Source organism: Stigmatopora nigra, chromosome 6, assembly GCF_051989575.1.
Source record: "Stigmatopora nigra isolate UIUO_SnigA chromosome 6, RoL_Snig_1.1, whole genome shotgun sequence".
Taxonomy (NCBI): domain Eukaryota; kingdom Metazoa; phylum Chordata; class Actinopteri; order Syngnathiformes; family Syngnathidae; genus Stigmatopora; species Stigmatopora nigra.
Genome location: NC_135513.1, coordinates 15894977 through 15917360, shown reverse-complemented (window position 1 = coordinate 15917360; position 22384 = coordinate 15894977). Strand labels below are relative to the sequence as shown.

Genomic DNA, 22384 nt, shown 5'->3' with positions numbered 1-22384 from the left:
CCTTCATCGTTCTGTATCTCATGGACTGTATAAAAACAAGCTTCTACTACATATAAAAGGCGTAACTGATATTTTGTTTATTAAAACAATGTATTTAAATTTAGGCCCTGCATTCGACAGCATTATCGTCATTACATACAATCCATGTCTATGTATATTTCAATCGTGTTTTCTTTGTTATGACATTGTTTTTAGTTGTAGCGAGTAGATAGCGTGCATTCAAGGTTGCACAGAGTAGCTTCGACTTTTTCGGCTGAACAGGAGAGAGAGAGAGAGAGAAAAAAAATTGAAGAGCATTTTGCAGACTGCAAGTCAGGAGAGGACGGCGAATGATGGCAAAGCTCACCAAGTCACTATATTTTCTCTTCCACTTGGCTTTCTCAGTGGCGGTAAGCAATCCAAGTTTATTCTTCAATATAGAATATATATATATATTTTTTAGTATATCATTCCCTATATAGAATATGTATTTCGTATAAACTGAAGTTTGGAGTTATTTTATTTCTTGTTTCCTAATGTGCTAAGATACTAAACTAAATCTAAATATTCTATTTAAAATTAGTTTGACCTAATAGATTTTTTTTCCCCCAGGTCCCGGTGCCGTGTGAGCTTCAAGTGGACCGCCTCCAAGCGGAGATTGCGGGCCTGAAAAATGCCCTGAATAAACAGCAGCGCTACATCCGAGTGCTCCACAGTCACCAGGCTCAGCAACTCCAGCACATCCCCAACTCTCACCTGGGCGCCCCAAACCACTACAGGGGTACGTTTGTTTACCGGGCAAAATGTCCCAAAGGTTGACTCGGCTTTTACGTAGATTGCTCGGAAGTGTTCGCCGAGGGAAACGTGGCCAGCGGCGTGTACGTGATCCGGCCCGACGGCCTCCCCACGGCGCTCAGCGTCTACTGCGACATGAACGACGGAGGCGGTTGGACCGTTTTCCAGCGGAGGAGGGACGGCAAAGAGAACTTTGACAGGTGCCTAGAGAACAATAAAGGTGAGAATGTTACTAAGGAATAATGTTGCTAAATGTTTGGTGAGTGTGTGCAGGGCCTGGGTGGAGTACAAGCACGGTTTTGGTGACCTGCATTCTCCAGACGGCGAATTCTGGATGGGAAACGATGCGCTCCATCATCTCTCCTCGCAAGGTGTGTCCGTGAGAGTATAGACGTATATTACATTTCCTGGTTTTCCCCCTTTTAAATCAATCACTGTCATTTTTTAATCCATTTTTTTTGGCAATTTCCAATTTCTGGCAGGAAAGTACGACCTGCGCATCAATATGGAAGACTTTGACGGGAAGGAAAGCTTCGCCGAGTACAAGGACTTTAAAGTGGACAGCGAACAAGTGAGTTCACATACGCGGCTTATCTTTAACCTCGACTTTACCCTTTTTCTCACCACTGGTATTTAGGCTACGCTTTGCCTCTGGCCAAACACCGTCCGATGGCATTTTATTAACTATAATGGACCAATGTGTTCCAAGGACATGTACCAGTTGCATTTGGGGGAGTACACGGGGACTGCCGGGGATGCCATGGCAGACCCGCACGCCGGCCGGCGAGCGACGCCCACATTCAGCACCTACGATAAGCGGCCTGAAGAAGAAGTCAAGTGTGTGAGACATGGAAAATCCGGATGGTGGTTTAGCAGGTCGGTGAGCTTTACTTCTATCTTCTCATGGGTCAAATAAAAACAATTTAAAAGCGCCTCCCTGATCCAACCCTGACACGTTACCCCTGTCCGGGCAGGTGCGATTCCGGCAACCTTAACGGCCACTACTACAAGGGTCCGTACCAAGCCATGACCGACGACGGGGTGGTGTGGTACACGTGGCACGGCTGGTGGTACTCCATCAAATCCGTGGTCATGATGGTACGGGCCACCGACCTGGAGGGTCCACCGACCACGGCGCTGGGGCGACTGGACCACAGCAAAATGGCGGATCAGAGAAATATGGCGGCGGGGCGAGTGGATCAGAGCAAAATGGCGCTCCATGCACACTCTTTTGGCCATTGAGAAGCTCAGTTACTATGACGTAGTCACCCCTAAAAACAGAGTATGGTATTTTCACGACTATAAGGCGCACTTATAAGTCTTACATTTTGTCCAAACGGCGCCTTATATTCCAGTGTGCCTTATATATGGAAAAAAAATGAAAAGTTGTCATTCATTGAGTGTGCGCCTTTAAATGTGGTGCGCCTTATTGTTGTGAAAATACGGTATTTCCCTTCATTTATTGCTCTCAACAATGAAAACAGTAGAAAAATGGGATGTCATATTGTCTTTATCCTGTTTTGAAAATAAAAGAGCTCTACTCAAGCATGGCGGGACTATTTTTGAGGTCAAATAGAAAGGGACAACAATGCCTCAAAATCAACGGGAAAGCTTTGTCCGTGGTGATCAATGTGATTTTCACGGAGTTCGACCTTCTGGGGAAACAACTCGACTGGAATTCCACGTCATGACCTCCTGAAAAAGGTAGGCCGGGTCTCATCTGGCCCACATAGACATAAACAAGACATCCAAGGGAGAATTACATTCCACATAGTAGATAGACTTAAGGAAGGTGGGAAGGAGCAAATATAGGACGAGAACATCCAGGCTTTGCCGATATCGAAGTTTTCTTCACGTCTTGCGGAATTCTGAGGCAGACCGCTGATTGAGTTTCGCTCTTTGGGGAGAAAAGCGTCCTTAAAATGGACTGAAAAAAAGGTCCTGGATGGTCTAGTGATGATTATTTAAACGTAGTAGGATTCCCGTGGAGTTCTTCAATGTGGAAAAGTCGGGGGGAAAAAAAGCAAACGCCAGCTATGTACACACCCTGAGATTCGCCGTCCATTTTCTGCAGATTAAAAGACAAATGGGACGTTTGTTGGCGTTTGCTGTTGCGGATCTAAATGAGCCCCCTTTGAGGGGATTGGCTCGGACATTTTGAGTTCCAAGACCGGGAGGATGGACGCCGTTATCTGGGAGATAAGGGGGTGGCGGTGGTGGCCGGGGGGAACGAAGCGGAGTTCCCGGGAGAGCCAAAGGGGGAGGTCGGGGAGAGGCGGCGTGGACTCCCTAGCAGGTCGCCGTTGTGAAGTTTCCAAAGTAGTTCTTCGTTCTCCATGGACAGACGTTTGTTGACTTTAGACTCCTTTTGGAGCGTCTGTTGTAGAATGGCCTGCTCGCTGGAGAGTTGCCTGCAGACAGAGAAAAGTAAACATTGTTTAAAAAAAATAATTCTTTTAATCCATTTATAAAAAAAATCTAAATATCATATCTAAAATGGTGTGAGCCACATTAAATCGACGTTAACCCTAGTTTGACACCCTTGATCTAAATAAACGGTCTCAGGCACCACCTGTAGGTAGCTGCAGGTATTACCATGACCGTTACAGTTGAGTGAAGACTTTTTTTGAGTTATTAGAAGAAGAAATGTGGCCCACCTGGAGAGAGCGGCATGTTTGTCCATGCGGGCTCTGTAGTCCTCGTTCTCCTGCTGAACCTTTTTCAGACATTCTTCCAGTTTGACGTTGCTGTCCGCCTGTCACAACAACATTTTTAATTACTACTTCACAAATGCTATTTTCTAGTTAAAATGACTACAAATGAAAATGAGAGGCTGACCAGTTTGTCCAATTCCATGAGTTTCTTCTCCTTCTGGTGGAGTTGCTGATTCTTGATCTCCAGCACCACCTTCAGGCTTTCAAGCTCCTGCTCCAAGTACAAAGTGTGGGAGTCCTTCTGCCCACAAAAACAAAACAAAAATAACGTCATTCTTTTGCTTCGATGCATTGGTAAAGCCACCCGATTATGCCAGAGGCCACTAGGGGACGCTCCAGCACATGCATTTTGCTCCTACCAGATTCTTGTGGGCTAAAAGTCGCCTCTCTTCCTCGGCTTTGAGCTTTTGGTCCAAGTCGGCCTTCTCCGCCGTCAGCTCCGAGATTCGTTCCTAGCGACGAGACGACAAACGTCCACAAAAGCAACTTGGACAACAACCGGTGAGGTGGAAGTGGCCCTTACGGAAAGAGCGTCTTGTGTCTCCTTGAGGTTTTGATCCAGGTTCTGTAGATCCCGTTCCTGGATTCTCTGAAGCTCTAAAAAGGAACAATGAAAGCTATAGGAACGGCTAGCTTGTTTAGTTGGCGTGCTACCCACCTTGTAGCGAGTTGTGGTGCTGCTCTTGGAGCGATTCCAGTCGTTGGCAGTGATCAACTTGCTGTTTCTTCCTCTCGGCTTCCTGTCGGCTAATCACCTCCTCCACCTGTGAGCGGGATTTTGGCTCGTGAGTTGGTTCCGAATAGCCTAAAAACTTCAAATTTGAGTTTCCCGACCTGCCGTTCCATTAATACGCGACACTTGTCGGCCTCCTCCTGGTAAGCTTGGTGGACTTTGTCCCACTCCGTTTGGTAGAAACTCCTCAACCTATGTGAAGGAAAAGGACAAACGTTTAGACACGGATGTTGTTTGGCTGCAAAGATGGAGTTGTTTTACTTTTCCTCCAGCTGCTGTAGCTCCTCCCCATGTTGGTCTTGTAGCCTTTTCAAGGTGTCATCGGAACGTAGGCGCGCCTCCTCCTTCTCCTGGTGCAAACGGTCGCAGTGGCGAGTGGACGCAACTGCAAGTAGGATTGGTTTTAGGAACGTATCGACTTTAGATCAAGCACACGTGTAACATCTTCATTTTTGAGTGAACAAGGGCCCCAAGACTTTTTTCATAGCTTGAAAATTTCGTAAGTAGAGGTGTACTTGACATGTAAATTTTCCGATTGATTCCACGATGCTCACATAACTACCCTATAAACCTTTTAAAATGGGTCAAAGTGTCCCAATTTCGTATGAAAGATGTGATGAAACACAATCACACGTGTTTGTCCGCCAGGTGGCCACTTTGTAGTACATTTTAGACTTTTATGTGTGCCCTATGAGTGTGTGAAAACGTGTCAAGTTGCATTTGTATAGTTTTGCATTGCTTAAAAAAGGGGATTTCAAAATAAAATAATGGATAAGGAGATGCATTGACTTTTTGGGAGATTTTGTAACTTAAAAAAAAAAAAAAAGTAACTCGGACCGGATTGGTAAGTAGAGGTACGACTGTATGTAGGAGCCAAAATTGGGACAGTTGTTGTATTCTTTTGAATGGAACATGTGGCGTATGTGTGTGTGTGCGCTCGTGTGTGTGTGTGTGTGTGTGTGCTCGTGTGTGTGCAGCTGTTACAGCGGTGATGAAAACAAAAAGCCAACAACAGCTGAGGAAAGCTGAAACTACAGTACATGTTGGAGCACTATACCGCCCAAAATAAAATAAATAAATGTCCACTTAATCAAAGAAATAATCAAGAAACATGGATTAGCGCTCCGAAAACGAATTTCTTGGCAAATGCTTTTTTTATACTTTTCCAGCGGCATCTAAACGATTATTGCATGTTGAAAAAGAAACGGTTAATGACTCATTTGCCGGAGAAACACGATTAAACTGTCGGAGGGACAACAGGTCGTTCCTGTTGAGACTGACAAGAGACCAGTAGGGGCCACCACGTCTTTACTATTTACGACGACAGATATGCGTATATGTGTGTGTGTGTGTGTGTGTTGTACTTTGTGTGTGTGTGTGACGCAAGGCAAACATTCTTTTGGCAAAGCTCAAACATGCAGTGAAAGTAAGAGGAACAACGCCTGTGACAAAAAATGCCATCAAAGAGGCCAGAAAAGGACAAAAGTGCTCTTTGAGGGAAAAACTAAGACACAAGAGAGGCTAATTTACCACAATATTTTGGTGTCTTGCTCAATGTCTAACACATATTTCTCCACTTAGCGTCATTAATTACATATTTAGTTTTATGTCGGCTAGGGTGGCCACCCAATAACTCAGTGTATGTACATATTTGTATAAGTGTACTCTTTACAACAAGGGTGTCAAAGGGTTGGTTCGCGGGCCGCTTTAAAGACAACTTGATTTCCCTATGTGTCTTTTGTGGTACTCACCCAGTTGGTCTTTGAGTTTTGCCAGATCCTGGGACAAGTCCTTCTTCTGCTTCAGAGCTTCTTCACGCTGTGGACAGAAAACAACAACAATTCCATCAAACAGGATTTATTCTTTATGTCAATGATACATTTGAATTATACGGTGACTTAATGGCAATTTTACGACATGCACGGACAGTCTGGTCCAAAGAAATCCATCTACAGGAAAGGGATTGTGTATCTAAAAGCTAAAAATATGAACTCACGATGGACATGCGCACGTGTCTTCATTCCTTGTTGTGTTGTCAATTGAAATTGAAAATTACAACCACAATAAAAATGGGTTTAGTCATTTAAAAAGTCACCTCTGCATCTTATGGCAAAAGCACAATTTGGTGATACGTTTTTTTTATGGACAATTTAATTTCATGGTGTAAGCATGCATAGTGAAATGAGATCAAAATATTGATTTTTGACCAAAAAAAGTCAAAGCTGAACAAAGATGAAATATATGGAGTAAAAAATGAAAAATGAGAATATCTGCAGATAAGTGAAACTACCGCCCGTATTTTCACACACACACCCACAACAAACTGTCATTTTTTTTCTTTTCAGTCCAATTTACTGTACAATTTGGAATAACTCAAAAAATGACTTTCATGTGCCTGCCTGTCTATCCGCATTTACCCGCGTATCCACACACCAAAAACACACCCATAAAGTCCATCTGTTGCCTGAGGGATCCGATGAGTGAAAAAGCAGATTGCCAGAAAGGAAAACGGCCCCCAAAAAAGAAGAAAAAAAGTACAAAAAGTCCGAAGCGGGCCGAAAGCGACACGACACGTCGGTCATAAAAGCAGATGTCGTAAAAACACATGTCATAAAATCACTTGATAAGGAGACGACGACACTTGACAAGCGACCGCATGACTTCGAGATAACAAGACAATTTTCATGTTTTGAACAACACAAACAGAAAGAAAAAAAAGTCCTGAAATTCCAACACTGCCCCCCAAAAAAACGTTTCCACAAGACGCGAAGAAAAGCCAATAAAAAACAGACCTTCCGCTTCTTCTTGCGATTGGGAGAAGAAGCCCGCCGTCGGGCTTTGCTGGCCGATGAGCCCATGGCTTTAATTCGTACTAATCACCGCAATAAAACCCACACAAACACGGGCAACCACGCAGCACTTGTCCTGTGGCTTCATTTCTCTCCTCAAACGAGAAAATGTTCTTCTGCATGTGGTGGGTGGTGTGAAATGTTCCTCCCGCACGCTACCTGTCGCTCACGGAGTTCCCAGTCCTCCCTGGGCCACGCCCCCTTTCTGGTCCCGCCCCCCTCTGCGAGTCTGGAATACTGTTCAATGTAGGAATTCCAGATATTTTGACACCCACTTTACTCTCTCCCACATGGAGGACTTCGGAGGACTTAGGTATTCTTAACTCAGCGTGTCTTTGCTTACTTTGCGGATCAAAGTCAGAAAAACTTCAAAAAATATGCCATAAAAATGGAAGTAGTATCAGAAAACACAACAGGAGAACAATTTGAAGTAAAAGCATTGTAGTATAAGACAGTAATATCTTGAAATAAGAGAAAATATGCCATAAAATGGGAGTAGTATCAGACAACAGAACAGGAGAATAATTTGAAGTAACCCTAACTCTTATAAAATTAATTGGTTTAATTGGACTTTTTTCGTAAGTAGACGTGTACTTTGTATGTAAATTTGTGATTTTTTGTGTGAAATGTTGTGCCCAGTGTTTGTATGAAAATGTGTCACGTTGCATTTGTAGTTTTTAATGAATTCAAAGGAAGACAGTAAGAGAAGAAAAGCCGCAAGATTCTTGACAACTTAAAAGGCAAACCCCACCCCAAAAATAAATAAATAAAAGAAAAGCCCTGAGGGGAAGGTGTCTAAGCATTTAGTTGAGATTTACCAGTTGACCACCTTTCAAATGCAGGAGACAGATTAGATAATGATGGAATTCACACACTCTTAACTCTTTATCTCCCTCCCACAAAGGCGCTAAGCAAGAAAAGTGGTGGCGACTGGATTTGCTGGCTAAAAATAATCACTCTCTCTACTTCCCAGCCTTCCAACTTCATCAGACGCAAAAACACTTGAGCGGCCATTTTATCGTTAGTTCCGTCTGGGAACAATAGCTGTAAAAACACAACCTGGTTGACAGTCAAAATATGGGAGTGATATTTGCTTCTCCCACCATTCTCTCATCAAATATTGATTTAACCTCTTCACACACACACAAGTTGGGACTTTTTGGCGGCTGGCTTGCAAAGTCAGCGCCAAGAAATGCCAATTCCACACAGCAAGGAATCGAACCCACGACCCCGCAAGTGCGATCCGAACTCGGATATGATTAAAAAATCCAACGTACCTCTTTGAAGACGTGCTGAACCACGGTGGCGAGAGCTTCCACTTTTCGGTTTGCTTGGCTGAGAAGTCTCCAAATCTGAGCGGACTGGTTCTTCCTTTCTGCCGACTCTTTCCCCTGGTGGAGCTTGGACACCACGCCACCAGTTTTGGGCGCACTCGGCGAGTTTTTCGGGCTGGAGCGCACCACGCTTTTCGCTCGGGAGGTCGGCGCAGGAGCTCCTGTGGCGACGACGTTGGTGGGAACTAGCGCCCCCGGTGGGTTGGAGTGCGTCCCGTTGGGTGCCTTGCGAAAAAAAAATAAGATTAGATAAATACAAAAAATAAGAATGGCATATGTCATGTTGAAATTCCTAAAACTCTAAAGCACTGGTGTCAAAGTGGCGGCCCGGGGGCCAAATGTGGCCCACCCCATCATTTTGTGTGGCCCGGTAAAGTCAATGATAAGTGGCGACTTTCTGTTTTGGGATCAAATTCAAATGAAGAGTAGAGATGTAGATTAAATTTCCAGATTTTCCCTCTTTCACATCAAAAGTTGTCATTTTTTAAACAAAAAATCTAAATATTCTATCTAAAATGGTCTGCCCCATTAGAAATTGATGTTAAAGCAGCCCACCAACCAACCCGAGTCTGACACCCTCGGTGCCAGATGACGGCATTCCTTTGACACAAAATGTCGCCTACCGGTGCTCGCCATGAATTCTGCTGCCGGTTTCCCGCCGGGAGTGCCGCAGATCCGCCGCCGCCGCGTTGGTTTGCCGATCTGCCGTGGGCGTCCTTGGGCTTGTTTTTATCCACTGCAAAAGAACAACAACCTCTTATTTTGCGCTGTTGTGGCACGACATTCAACATGGCCGCAACCATGCAAAAAATACTCCGTTGAAATTACACAGTTTGAGGAAAATAGGAAATCAGAAAGATGCATCAATCCGGACGAGGAGGAAATCCGGACAGCCAGTCTTTTGACCGAGAATACGCCCTTGTACAGATGCATTATGGGAAACGGTGTTATCGATGGGTGGATTGGAGGTGAGCTTTAAGTGCTGCTGTGTCAGATGGACTTGAAGGAGTGCATTACAAGAGAGAGAAAGCTATTAGAAAGCCACTTATTCAATAAACATGGCGGAATGGAATGGAATTCCTATTGGCAAATATTCAGGGAATGCTGACAAGACTTTTATGATGGAAATCAACCTGAAAAGCATCGCCTTTCCATGGGCGTTTATATGTGTTAATACAATTTGTGTGGTGTGTTTTTTTGCTTTTTATATTGTTTTGGTGGGTTTTTTTCAGTGTGTTGATGGCTGTACCTGAAGTTTTCCAGTCATTGAGGGAAAGCTGCTGTGCCAAGACTGAGAAAAAGCCAAGTTAGCATCACATGCTACAATAACATGGCTTTCAAAATAAAGTAGAAGATGGAGTTAAGGGCTTGTTTCAAGAGGAGGAAAGGTTAGTTCAGGGGGAAAAGGCGTAATGGAGTGCAAGATTGATCAATAGAAAATAAGCCACAGCGTACGTACGAATCTGCATCTGCTATTGTTTAAAAACTGGCTAAAAACAAAAACAATGATGAGCAAAAAAAACATTGCTTTTAAACCATGTCATCGTGGAGCGGGCCAATAAAAATGGATGACCGTACATGAAAAGTCCAAATATGTGTGTATGGAAATGTGTGATAACACATGGGTCGATTTTTCATTAAAAGTGAGAGGATCTTTGCAAAAAAACATCTCAGAATTTGGAGGGGAGATACTAGTTTATCCTCTAATGCCCTCATTGGAGAAAGAAAAAGTCCACATTAGATTAAAGCTTTCACCGCTGGCTGGCCAAGATACAAATGAATCACGATGTGTGTACATGGACTTGTGTGTACGTGTGTATGTGTGTGTGTGTGTGTGAGGCCACGTGCAGTGGAGCGCCGACTAAATCCGCTAACCTACATTTTAGGGGGCAGGCAGCGGTGGGGAGGGAATTGGGTCTGTGGAGCTTCCACCCGCCGACAAACACACACTTACACGTGCGGCCTGCTCAGATGGCTCACGGAAATAAATCATTCACATCATCATCATCATCGTCATGATAGTGTAGCTGTGCACTCAAACAACTCAACCAATACCAACTACAGTATTCCCTCGAGTATCGCGGTTAATGTAAACCACACATGGCCGCGATAATTAAAAAAAGAAATTGGCAAGTTCAGCGAGGATTTCCATTTTTTTTAACAAAAATGTTTTTAAATTAATAGCAGAATTTTTTTATCACACTAAACATAAAATACCACCAAATTGCCAAAATGCATATCAACAAGGAATGTTCTCAGATGTTTACTTCAGTCTTAGCACTGCAAATTTCCATCTTAAACACAAAAACGCGACCTTCAGAACAGGATGCTAACCACTTTACTCACCTTTTTTTTACTTCACTGTATATAAATATTTTAGGATATCTTATTTACAACTTTCAATCTCATCCTATAAAGACATTCCATTGAATTCCACATTTGACACAAGCTATCCACAATCGAAAGCGTTTGATTGGGCCGACTCGCCAGTTGGAAGCTAGTTAGCCGTGCGTTAGCGCCAGTCACGTGACCTGCTGCTGTTTCTCCAGGCGCAGCTAAAATGAGAGCCAAGCAATAGCCATTCATCACGCCACGCGCCTGCAGAAGGACCGTAAATATCTACGGACGTACTTGGACAGATGGCTCTATTCAAAGTACACCATCACACCACACGGCGGAATAATAAAAAGCCCCCCCGAGAGCCACAATGGCTGCCGACGCCAAAGTGAATCATCCCAGTTGAGAGGCATTCTTTGGGATAAAAAAAAACAGGAAAATCAAGAGAAACAGAAGAGGAATATCCACCCAAGGGGGGAAATATTGGAAAAGAAAGACATAAATGTTGTCTTGGATCGGTTCTTTAAAGCACTGGTGTCAAAGTGGCGGCCCGTGGGCCAAATGAGGCCCGTCCCATCATTTTGTGCGGCCCGGGAAAGTCAATGATGAGTGGCCACTTCTGTTTTAGGATCAAATTCAAATGAAGATAGATGTAGATTAAATTTCCCGATTTTACCACTTTTAAATCAATAATTGTCATTTTTTAAACCATTTTTTCTGTGTTTTTAGTTCAAAAATCATTTTGTGAAATCTAAAAATATATTTAAAAAACAGTCCAAATAAACATTGTTTTAGATCTATAAAATAATGAATATTCAGGGCTTTTAATCCAGTTCTTTTAATTCATTTATAAAAAAAAAAAAACTAAATATTCTATCTAAAATGGCCCACATGAAATCAAGTTGACATTAATGCGGCTCGCGAACCAAGCCGAGCCTGACACCCTTGCTTTAAACTTGGATGCCGCTCAAGGGGGGCTTGTGGGTAAACGTTGGGGTTTACAAATGGCGTTTTTTGGATGACACGCACGGACAGTGACATGGACGGCAAGAAGGAAAGGAAAGATGGACATTGACGTGTTCCAGACCTGCACGGAAGACCACCGTGTTCCTCCGGTCACCGGACAACAGATGAAGATTCCGGAAAAGTCCTTTGGCCGTCAGCTTCACGTGGAAGTCGGACAGCGACAGTCTGGGAGACCATAACATCTTCAACGCTCCAAAATACGCTCAAAAGTAGCTCAAAGAATCACGCCGCCGCCGTTCAAAGGTCAAAGGCAGGCTTCCTTAACCCTGATCTGATTGGCAGTTGCCCTCCGAGTCTTTTTAAAGGAGAGATTGACGCACAAAAATATGTTTACGAGCCCTCACGTGCTGATTGGACATTTTCAAAACAGAAATCCCCACTGGGTGAAGAGATAAAACGGAGATGTCCTCCATGGAACCCGCGCCGAAGGTTGCCGTGACGATGAAAACAAGAAGAGGAAAAACGGCGGGCTAAACAGCCATGAATGAAGAAGAGAAAATGGCGGCAAGGAGCCGAGGATTTCCCCGCGATGGAGGCGCTGGCGACAAAAGATGGAGACGGAAGAAGAGCGAATGAGCACGTATGGATGCTCGGCGGAGGGAGGAGGGGGTGGGAGGGGCTTAAATCAGCAACGCTGCAGCTGATTTGTCAGCCCCATCCAGATCTAATAACTATTTTTATTGGATATATTCGCCATCTTGGTAGTTTATCTAACATAGCGATATGATATGATATGGAAATCTGGGGTACTCGTGGATGAGTAAGTCATACCTGTCAACTGGTACGTTCTCGCCGTAATTGGTACAACTGAAAGCCCATTTTTATATTGGTACGCTGTACACATGAAAATGGTACGCTAAACGGTGATTTTGAGAAAAAAAAATAAATTAAGGCACTTTCTAGCCATTTTTCACCATCCGCCATTGTTTCTTCCCGGAAACGCATGTCTGCCAAGTGATATATGTACCGGCGCCTCTGATTGGCTAAAAAAAAAAGATCATGATAAACATTTCGTTTTGTAACACTTTCACCATGTGATTTCCGTTTCCTGTTCCCTTGTTTATGTTTACTTTCATTTGCAAAAAATTACAAAAAAGTAAAGTGGTAAGATTTTCCATGTATTTATACATATATGTAAGGGCGAAAACAAAATTTGGTAAGATCACAAATGGTTCGAGGTTGACAGGTATGAGTAAGTGCATGGCGAGGAGGGGGAGGGGCTATGGTCAGATGAAGTACTTAGCCTTGCAGTAATAGAAAATGTAAAAAAAATCCCTCAACTGAATACAAGATATTTTGTACCTGTTCCGTTGAGTCCGGCGAACCTGGCCGAGCCGCGTCTCTGCAACGGAGGCGGGGCTTGCTTCGTCGACACCTGGGCCACACTCGACGCCATCTTAGCCTTTGGGTCGGCCGCATTGGGGTTGCTGATCGAGGGCACCTTCAAACCTACATTTCGGGTTAAAACAGGTCCATTAGACATACATTTTCATTTCACCCAGGCTCACTGTTTTGTATTCATTCACTAGGGGGTGCTGGAGCCTATCCTAGCTAACTACGGGCGCCAAGCAAAGGACAACCAATCATAGCTCAGGGTAATTTAGAGTGATCAACCTGGTGGTCAAACATGGTATTGTAGCTGTAATACCCACGTTTGTCCACCAGGGGACCTTTTTTATGTGCTTTATTTATTTGCAGACATTAATAAATCATTTCCTTAAAATTTTCTCTCATTTTTGTGTGTTTCCTCACATTTTACATACGAAATTGGGACATTTTGACCCATTTTAAATCCTCTACTTTGTTGTTGTGTGACCATGGTAACCAATTAGAGAATTTAGATATAAAGTACACCTTGAGAATGTGACGGTAAGAATCTGACAAACCCAAGTTAGGCAAATCAAGCCATCTTGAAAATGCTGAAGAAGACTGATTGACGCGGACGTGTTTGCAATATCCTGACCAGATGTGACCTTTGACCCCGAGAGAGGAAGACCCAGCGTTAAGGTCAAAAGGCCACATTGGGGAACGCTCCCCTCCGTCAACGTATGTCTCGCTCACCTTTGCCGTCCTCGCCGCATCCCGCAGATGACAAAACCAGGTGGGAAGATAATCCTTTCACGGGAAGCTTGGACGGCGGGTTCGAGATGGGTCGCCCGCACGGACCGGACGCCGGCGGCTGGCTCGCCGGGGTTTTGGGATTGAAGGCGGGGATGCCGGGGGACGTTGGCCACGCCCTCCGTTCCGGTTTGGACACACCTGAAAAAGGCGCACCGTCCATCAATGAATGACACATTTTAATTTTTTCCCATATATAAAGCACACTGGATTATAAGGCGCCCCGTTTATTTTGGTGTAAATTGAAGACTTTTAAGAGCGCCTTATAGTCGTGACAATACGAAGAGCCCGATTTTTATGTCATGTTTTTCACAGATCCAAAGGGGACAAAGGACATTCCGAGCAGACCTCCAAAAAGAATGCGCCCTTTCTGACTCGCACAAGAAGAAAAAAGGAAATCTCCGCTTTTTTTTTTTTCAATTTAAAAACCTCAGCAACATTACGTCACTTGAACAAGAGAGGCTCTGTTGATGATGAAGGCCCGGCAACAGCAAAATGGTGTGTGTGTGTGTAAGTGTGTGTGTGTTGGATGGGCGAGCAGGAAACATCTGGCTTCGTTCTCTTTCAATTTAATGACACGTCAGGCCAGCCAAAACAGCTGGATTTTGTTACCTAAGAAATCAATGTAAAGTACGAACGGGAGGGAGGGAGGGACAGCGCGCAAGCAGCAGCCAATACGATCCGTACAAAGTAAAAAGTCATAGTTAAAAGTCCATTTTAAAGCCACATGTGGCTCTCGAGCCATAGTTTTCTAGCCCTGTTCATGTTAAGAGTCATTTAATCATGGTATTTGATGGCTAAGAAGTTAGGATGTCAACTATAGTTTCATTTTTACATGTAAGCATTTTTTTAAATGCTAAATAACATGGCTACGTTACCCACGCCAGTGCAATTATGGGCTGTGGGACGCCATGAAAGTCGCAATATTTCGTCACGTGACGTGAGGGGTGCGGAATTTTTTACCAAAACAATTCCTATTTTCAAATGTTATTCCTTCAGAGCCATATGTGGGATTTTAAAGTCAAAATACAGAAAAATGGGGGCTATTTTTAGTACAAAACTTTTGACGACGTTGTTATGCTAATGCTAATTCTATTCTGTTTTTTATAGATCTAAAACAATATTTATTTTAGCTTTTTTTAAATATATTTTTAGATTTTACAAAATGATTTTTGAACTAAAAACACAGAAAAAAATGATTTAAAAAATGACAATAATTGATTTAAAAGGGAGAAAATGAGCAAATGTAATATCAATCTCTACTCTTCATTTGAATTTGATCCTAAAACAGAAAGTGGGCACTGATCATTGACTTTGCCGGGCCGCACAAAATGATGCGGCGGGCCAGATTTGGCCCCCGGGCCGCCACTTTGACACACTCCTTCTGCTTCAGTCAGAAACGACGCGTGGTAGTGACCCACGTTGCAAGGAACAGGCAACCAAACAATGTGTACGACTCTGCTTTGCTGGTATGTGGAAGCTATGGGAAGTCATTTCCTCAAGTTGCCCCGCAGAGGAACTTGATTATTGTTTTTGTCTTCCACGCCACAACCCGCACGACACGGCTAACAACTATTTAGAAGACGAATGAGCCGCCGTGGTTTAAATTTCAAGTTCTGAGCAGGACACGTTGTTCAATTGGACAAAATAGCTTTTGTTTTGGGACTCACCGTGGCTGGCATTTTGAAGCAGTTTGGTCCTGGACGGAGATCCCTCTTTGGGTTTGGGTCCGTGGCTCAGGTTGGGTCGGTACGCGGGGTTCTCCGGTCCTGGAGGCGGGACCGCCGCCTGGGTGGCTTTCCTCGGGGGTCTGACGGCGGGCCCCAACTTGGAGACTTTCTGCAGGAAAAGTTGGTGCTTGGTGAGGGACTTCCAGCCCAGGTTCCCCAGCTCGGAGCTGCGCACCGACACCATGGTGTTAGCCATTCCCGTCTCCCGACCAGAAAGACGGACGGGGGAGGACGGCGGACGGGGAGCACAAAAGGGGGAGGGGCCAGGCAGGGAGCGTTGCACGTGTGTGGAAGGACAAAAAAGGAGAAGAAAAAGGAAGAAAGAGAGAAAGAGAAAATGGAAGCCACCAGCAAACCAGAAAAAAAACTCTTAAAGTGTTATAAAAAAATATATTTTATGTCTATAAAAAACATCACACAGTGAGGACCCACTTGGGATCGAACCCACGATCCCAAAAGTGCGAACCCGACGCGCTATCCACTCTACAGGTTGAACAATTCAGCATCTGCAGTGATTTTATTGTCAAAGAGCTTTGCATGGCGATAGCAATAGCAATAAAAAGTGATTTGCATGTAGAAAAGTGGTGACATTTTTGTGTCATGCGTGTACTTGCTCTTGTTTGCACAAATGACAGCCAATGTTTTTGTGGACACGCCCTTGGCTTGGGACTCTGAGGGAGACGATGTCAGGGCAGGTTTTTAGACCTGTTCAATCTTTTAGAGCCCTAAAGGCAAAATATTTGAAATAACTGTACCATCCATATGCTCTTTTGGTGCTATGCATGTTGTTAACAAAATAAAAGTGTACACATGAAGAACTGGGGAAAACTAATAACAGACTAAACAACGTTTCTGGAGAAAAACAGGAAGGTAGACGAACATAGAACACAGATGATGGAAATGAAAATGAATAAAAATTGGACTGACCTGGCTGTAGTTTCTTACTTTGTCCACCGGGGGCAAAGGCAGCTCTTTCCCCAAATCTTCCTCATCACGTATTGAAGTGGGATCTTTCAAGTCTAGCTTTGTTAAATAGTTATCAGTCACCCCTTGAACTACTTTTTGGGGTGAGACCCGGTCTCGGTCCTTAGTCATGGTAGCTGCATTTTGGTTCCTTTTGATAAAAGTGTTCCCTCCTCGGATGGGTTTCAGCACCAGGGCCACTTTTACGGGTGCTCTTTTCCTCGGAGACTCGGAAAAAGACGTTGGTTCATCCTTTCCCGTAGCGGTTTTCCTTCCGATTTCGGAAATCTCGATACTCTGCAAAAAAGAGAAAAAAAATCTGATGAACAATACCATATTGGCCCGAATATAAGACGATGTCTGGCCCGAATATAAGACGACATCGTCTTATATTCGGATCAATATATGGCTTTGAGGAAATTGAACACGAGTACCTGGTGAGTTAGCCTTGGTGGGAACCGAGTGGGTCGCGATACAATTTTAGACTTGATGTTTTTCAGGCCCATTTTGTAGAGCCGGTTTTCTTCCCGATTGGACAGTTTGGAGAATGCGGCCACATTTGAGTTGAGTTTGAGTCCACTTGCTCGGTTGGGGACCACCACAAACCTTTCGGGGCGCTCCATCAAACGGGCGACATCGTTGGCGTTCTGAGAGAGCAGGTGAACTACCGATGGAGTGAGCGTCAATCTGTGGACGTGGACACTGACGTCCTCCAATTTGTCACGTGGACGTTTGTCTTCCAAGACTCCATCGGATCCCTCGTCCTTCGCGATTTGATTGCCCCAGGTGGGGTCTGTCGAGTTTGCGTACGCGTCCGAGCTGATGGAAAAATACAAAGTCTCGTCTTCGCCATCGTCGTCTTCTGAAAGAATTTCCGTGGCCTCCGAGTCGGGGGTCGGCGAGCCGTGTCTATTTTGAGGCGTGCGATCGGAAAGCGCCGTGGCGTCCGATATTGGAGACGTGGACGCCGCGTGCTCGTTATGGTCACCCCGACCAGTTTGTTCACCGGCGATGGCGTCCAGGTAAATGGAGTGGGAGTTGTCATTGGATTGGCTGTTTCCATTGCGTTCTGCCGGATTGCCCAGAGGAAGTTTGGCGCCATTGTGGCTCGCGTCGGGCTCCGAGACGCTCATCTTACTGGGATGGCAAAGTGGAATACTCCAAGACCTTGAGGGGAAGACGCCATTGACATGTTGGGACTCTAAATGAATGCTTGATGGAAAGTCCAGTCCATTGAGGAAGTTTGAGGTTGGCGTCACAGACGGGAGGGAGGCCTTCTAGATCTTCGGAGTTGGACCAAAAACATCTAAAAAGGAGAAGAAGAAAGATTTGTGTCAATGGGAAGAAGCATACAACTTGAGATCATTCAAGTCATTTAAAATTTTGGTCAGTTTGGAATTTTAAGCTTCTTCTAGTGCAATGGTGTCAAAGTGGCAGTCCGGGGGCCGAATCTGGCCCGCCACATCATTTTGTGCGGCCCAGAAAGTCAATCATTTTTAGTGTAAAAATAAAGATGTATTAAATAAATCAAACTCAACTTGATGGGAATGAGAATGAGCTGTGCTGCCCTCTGCTGGCTAAAGTGAAATGATCAATGGCTCCAGATTTACTAGATTTACAACTGAGATATCGAGGTTAAATTAAATTTACCATTTGCATTTGAAAATTCTTACGTTCAAACCAAAATTCAAGTGTGACTTGATTGATTTGAATGAAAACAAAGAGCAAAATGGCGTGCATGTGTGCGGCAGTATATGGGTCATCGGGTCCAAAGTCATGGCAGGAACGGACGGCTATATAAAGATGAGCAGATTAAGGGTGGCGTGCCATCTTCGTGATGCTCTTCTGGCTCTCTTCAGGTGGAGAGATGTTAGCCAATGGCGTCCATCTTGCCTACAAACCATTTAGCCAAAAAAAAGTGAAATTGGCAAAGTGGAAGCAACACAAGCATATGCTGTGTATCCCCCGCCTTTCCAAAATAGAACCGATTGATTCATTGTTGCTATTTTGGGTTTTTGCTGACTTTGGCATTGGAAAGTGCTTTTACTCGTGGAGGAAGAAGCTTCATCCAATTAGACGCTGAACGCAACTCACTTGACCTTTCAATCAGCTTGCACTTGTGCACGGAAAAGAGCTGAGCAACACATTAAGGTCATGCCAACGGGCCCGCGTCTAACATGCAAACTCCATACCACGTGTGTCAAAGTGGCGGCCCGGGGGCCAAATATGGCCCACCGCATCCTTTTGTGCGGCCCGGGAAAGTCAATCATGAGTGGGGAATTTATGTTTTAGGATCAAATTCAATAGATGTATATTAAATTTCCTGATTTTTCCCCTTTTTAAATCAATCATTGTCATTTTTAATCCATTTTTCTGTGTTTTTAGTTCAAAATAATTTTGTAAAATCTAAAAATAGATTAAAAAAAGCTCAAAAAAAACATTGTTTTATATCTATTAAAAATTGAATATTCAGGTCTTTTAATCCAGTTTTTTTAATCCATTTATTAAGAAAAAATTCTAAATATTCTATCTAAAATGGTCCGGTCCATGTGAACTTATGTAGTTGTTACTACATGCATTCAACTTACAAGTCACAACTAGTCATTTCAAAATTCACCTCAGAATGTTGTACTTAAAAGAAATAGCTATTCAGGTAATGCATACTATCTTTTAGCTTAACACGGTATGCATGCATAAATGTTGCCAGATCAGCATTTAAAGCAGCCAGGTCATTTGGCGATGGGGGGAGTCCCCCTCCCTCTCCCCCAATTTGCGATTCCTTCCTCGATATTAAATCCACATTAAAAATTGAAGTTGACAAATATGATGCGGCTCGATATGAAGCCAATGTCAAAAGATATATTCCGCCAAAGGACAAGTATTGCAGCTGGTCAAAACATTTGGCAAGCGCACCACTGCGTCACATGGCAGCAGCAGCAGCAGCAGTACGGCGCCCCGCGTGCACTTCTGCAGCCAAGAGATGAGAGGCGCCGCTCCGGGTTGCCATCTTTAGTCAAATCCCATCAATGTTAAAATGTGTTTGTGTATTGAGTGGCCTTGTGGCCTAGTGGCTAGCACCTTGGCCTTGCAATCATGGGACCGTGGGTTCAATCCCAGGTTGGTTCTCATAGTGTGGAGCAAGGGTGTCAGACATGGGTTACTTTGCAGGCTGCTTTAGCATAAACTTGATTTCACTGGGTTTTTTTTAACTAAAAACACACAAAAATTTATGAAAAAATGACATTTTTTGATATAAAAAAACTGGATTAAAAGCCCTGTTAATAGTAGCCTGAGTTACACACAAAAGTGTGTGAGAGATCTACATTCATTCCAATATAGTGAAGCTAAAAGGCATGCTTATTTGAAATTGCTCTGCGATAAAAGCACTGAAGTATTCCGGGAGGCGAAGAGAGACGTTGAGTGGCCGTACATGGTCAAAAGTCTGCACACGAGCTCAAGTGCCAAATTCAACTTCCTGTAGAAAGATGGCTAACAATTTCTGCAGGCAGTGCATTTGGACTGCTCCATAAACTCTGCTATCCTGTGCAAGGTAACTGATATTTCTAAGGGCAAAATGGCATCCAACTTTTTCATTTTCAAACAGAAAAAGACATTTTTTCTGTGCTACTATATTGAGAATCAACCTATTTTTACCCCCAAATGTGGAAGTGATGCTGCATAGGGACCATTCCATTTCCCTAAAAAGCATTATTTGATGCTTTAACTGGATCAGGATAATGGAATAAGTCACCACAAAGCCATTTTCAGCCCCCACTCTCACCAAAACCTCAAACCTAGCACAAAAATTGCATTCCAAGAAAAATCCATTCCAAAAAAACATTTCCAAACACATTGAACTTTACCCCCTTGCATAGGTTCATCTTAAATGATTGACAAGTGAACATTTCAAAGTCCATAAGCCATGAACACACACACCTATGCAATGGAATGCTAAACCGGGACATAACTTACCGTAGCTCCAACTTACACGCGAGTATATTCCTCTCCAGGTTCAAAAACAGGGGGGGGAAGAAAAATATTGTGGAAACGCAGTCTGCTTCAGTCTGCCATGTACTTCAATGCGTCCTCACACACACACAAAATCAGTCTCCAGTCTTTCCTCCTGCGCAAACACACACACACACACAAATAGCGATAACCCAGCCATAACTGCACGCTCATGCGTCACATCACATTATGACTTTTGTGGGCAGGCGCCTATACACACACACACACACACACACACTAGACTGGGAAAGACGACGCAGAATGTGACGTGGTCCAAATAGGAAAAGCGGAGGTGGGGGGAAATAGGGGGAGACTGAGACACTGCGTTCGTTATATGGACACTTTTTCTTTTTTTTTCTTTCTAGTAATTCACAACAAGATGGAAAACTACTACTTGCGCCCGAGACAAAAAAAATCTGTATGACATGAAGAAAGGGTGGAAATAGGATTCAGTTGTGTGTTTACCTGCAAGTGGAGGTGGATATGAATAAGTCTAGCTATAAGCTATAACCTATAAGCTAAATCAGGGGTGTCAGATTTGGTTCACAGGCCGCTTTAACGTCAACTTGATTTCACTTGGACCATTTTAGAAATAATATTTAGATTTTTTTATATATAAATGGATTAAAAGAACTGGATTAAAAGCCCTGAATAAAAAGAAGTATACTTAGAAAGATATATTTGCCTAATGGTTTGATTTACAGCAGCTAAAAAAAAAACATCTTAGTCGTGAAAACCCAAGCGGCGACTTGTGACCAATTCCGATACGAAAATAGTCATATCGGGTGCCGATAACGATACAGATTATCGGATTGGGACATCACCAGTAGTCATTATGATAGTACTACTAGTATACTATATGCTAATAAAAGATGAGACAGTGAGGTTGAATTTTTGAAGGCATGGGCGGTTTTAGAGGCAATTTAGGTTTAAAAAATGGTCTCTCAAGTGGGAAAATGTGGTTATTTTGTAGCCTTAGCATCTCAAGATTAAGAGAGAACATGTCATTTGTCTGTAAACAGGTGGAGTGGACATTTAGGAGAAGCAATACAGCGCTATACTTTGTTGTCGAACGTTATAGTTTTTTTGTGTGCCTGAAACCGTCTAAAACTTTATTGACAAACCAGCAAATTGAACAATGTTTGCACCTGCTTAAATTACGTTCTGGAACTTTTGATTTGACGCCGTTTCATTGACATATCATCTTAAATAGTCGTATATCATGTCCGCAAATGTTTTATAACACTTTATTTCAATGTGAATTAAACGAGGAGAATCTTAAAAGAGTAATTGACCGTCTTTTTTTTTTACATTTACTCGGTCAAGGTTCACTAACAGGTACAGTATGAATCGCAGTTGAGATATTTGTGCTCAAAAAGCCAGGGCTAGTGTACAAAAAGAAAGATAACTCACCATTGGCAGGAGGCAAGAGGTGTTTAGTTTCACCCAAACGAACTGTACACGGTTTTCACCAGCTGCGGATAGGAAGAAGATGAAAAATGTTCACTTTACATACAATCAATCACAGGCTGCTTCCCAGAGCCACTTAAAAAAAACGCAGCACGCTCTCCTCCGCCCCTAGTGGTGGAAATGGGAGTGACATTAAACGCAGCAAAAGTGCGCAAAACTGCAAAGTTGCAAAGCAGTGAATGAAGGCTAGGACTTCACATTAATGAATAATATTGTTATGAGCCACGGAAAAAAAACATTATCATTCAATATATAATCTCCAATTAAGTTTATACCTGTGTATACTACATTATAGAAAATCAATCGGGAAAAAACGTACTCTATCAAT

The 22384-nt window shown here is 43.4% G+C and overlaps 2 protein-coding genes across 4 annotated transcripts; one reads left to right on the top strand and one right to left on the bottom strand.

Annotated features, from left to right (window-relative positions):
* Positions 1 to 183: 183 nt before the first annotated feature.
* Positions 184 to 2319, top strand: LOC144198174 (fibrinogen-like protein 1). Its single transcript, XM_077719066.1, has 7 exons — positions 184 to 389; positions 592 to 760; positions 815 to 974; positions 1048 to 1145; positions 1257 to 1345; positions 1484 to 1650; positions 1749 to 2319. The coding sequence occupies exons 1-7, from the start codon at positions 330 to 332 to the stop codon at positions 2014 to 2016; spliced, it is 1011 nt and encodes a 336-aa protein (XP_077575192.1). The 5' UTR covers positions 184 to 329; the 3' UTR covers positions 2017 to 2319.
* LOC144198173 (uncharacterized) lies at positions 2267 to 22141 on the bottom strand. 3 transcript variants are annotated; one of them, XM_077719065.1, is made up of 18 exons: positions 22000 to 22141; positions 20551 to 20701; positions 17013 to 17884; positions 16543 to 16875; positions 15556 to 15724; positions 13829 to 14026; positions 13070 to 13216; positions 9028 to 9140; positions 8348 to 8629; positions 5973 to 6039; positions 4483 to 4606; positions 4323 to 4413; positions 4147 to 4252; positions 4012 to 4085; positions 3848 to 3940; positions 3613 to 3729; positions 3432 to 3529; positions 2267 to 3185 (listed from the first exon to the last, which is right to left on the bottom strand). In XM_077719065.1, exons 3-18 carry the CDS (start codon positions 17709 to 17711, stop codon positions 2963 to 2965), a joined length of 2934 nt encoding a protein of 977 aa, XP_077575191.1. In that variant the 5' UTR covers positions 17712 to 17884; positions 20551 to 20701; positions 22000 to 22141; the 3' UTR covers positions 2267 to 2962. The 3 variants fall into 3 exon arrangements, with proteins under 3 accessions (XP_077575191.1, XP_077575189.1, XP_077575190.1); XM_077719063.1 differs by lacking the exon at positions 20551 to 20701; XM_077719064.1 differs by lacking the exon at positions 22000 to 22141 and having other exon boundaries at positions 20551 to 20783.
* Between the last annotated feature and the right edge of the window lie 243 nt (positions 22142 to 22384).

What these genes read in the sequence shown, in the direction of transcription:
- LOC144198173 (XM_077719065.1), bottom strand. Translation starts at nt 17,711, where the DNA reads ATGAGCGTCTCGGAGCCCGACGCGAGCCACAATGGCGCCAAACTTCCT. An exon ending in GCTTCAAAATGCCAGCCACG is followed by an intron (nt 14,027 to 15,555) that starts GTGAGTCCCAAA and finishes CGCCTTTTTCAG; the next exon opens with GTGTGTCCAAACCGGAACGG. An exon ending in ATGCGGCGAGGACGGCAAAG is followed by an intron (nt 13,217 to 13,828) that starts GTGAGCGAGACA and finishes CCCGAAATGTAG; the next exon opens with GTTTGAAGGTGCCCTCGATC.
- LOC144198174 (XM_077719066.1), top strand. Translation starts at nt 330, where the DNA reads ATGATGGCAAAGCTCACCAAGTCACTATATTTTCTCTTCCACTTGGCT. An exon ending in GGCAAAGAGAACTTTGACAG is followed by an intron (nt 975 to 1,047) that starts GTGCCTAGAGAA and finishes GAGTGTGTGCAG; the next exon opens with GGCCTGGGTGGAGTACAAGC. An exon ending in TCCGGATGGTGGTTTAGCAG is followed by an intron (nt 1,651 to 1,748) that starts GTCGGTGAGCTT and finishes CTGTCCGGGCAG; the next exon opens with GTGCGATTCCGGCAACCTTA.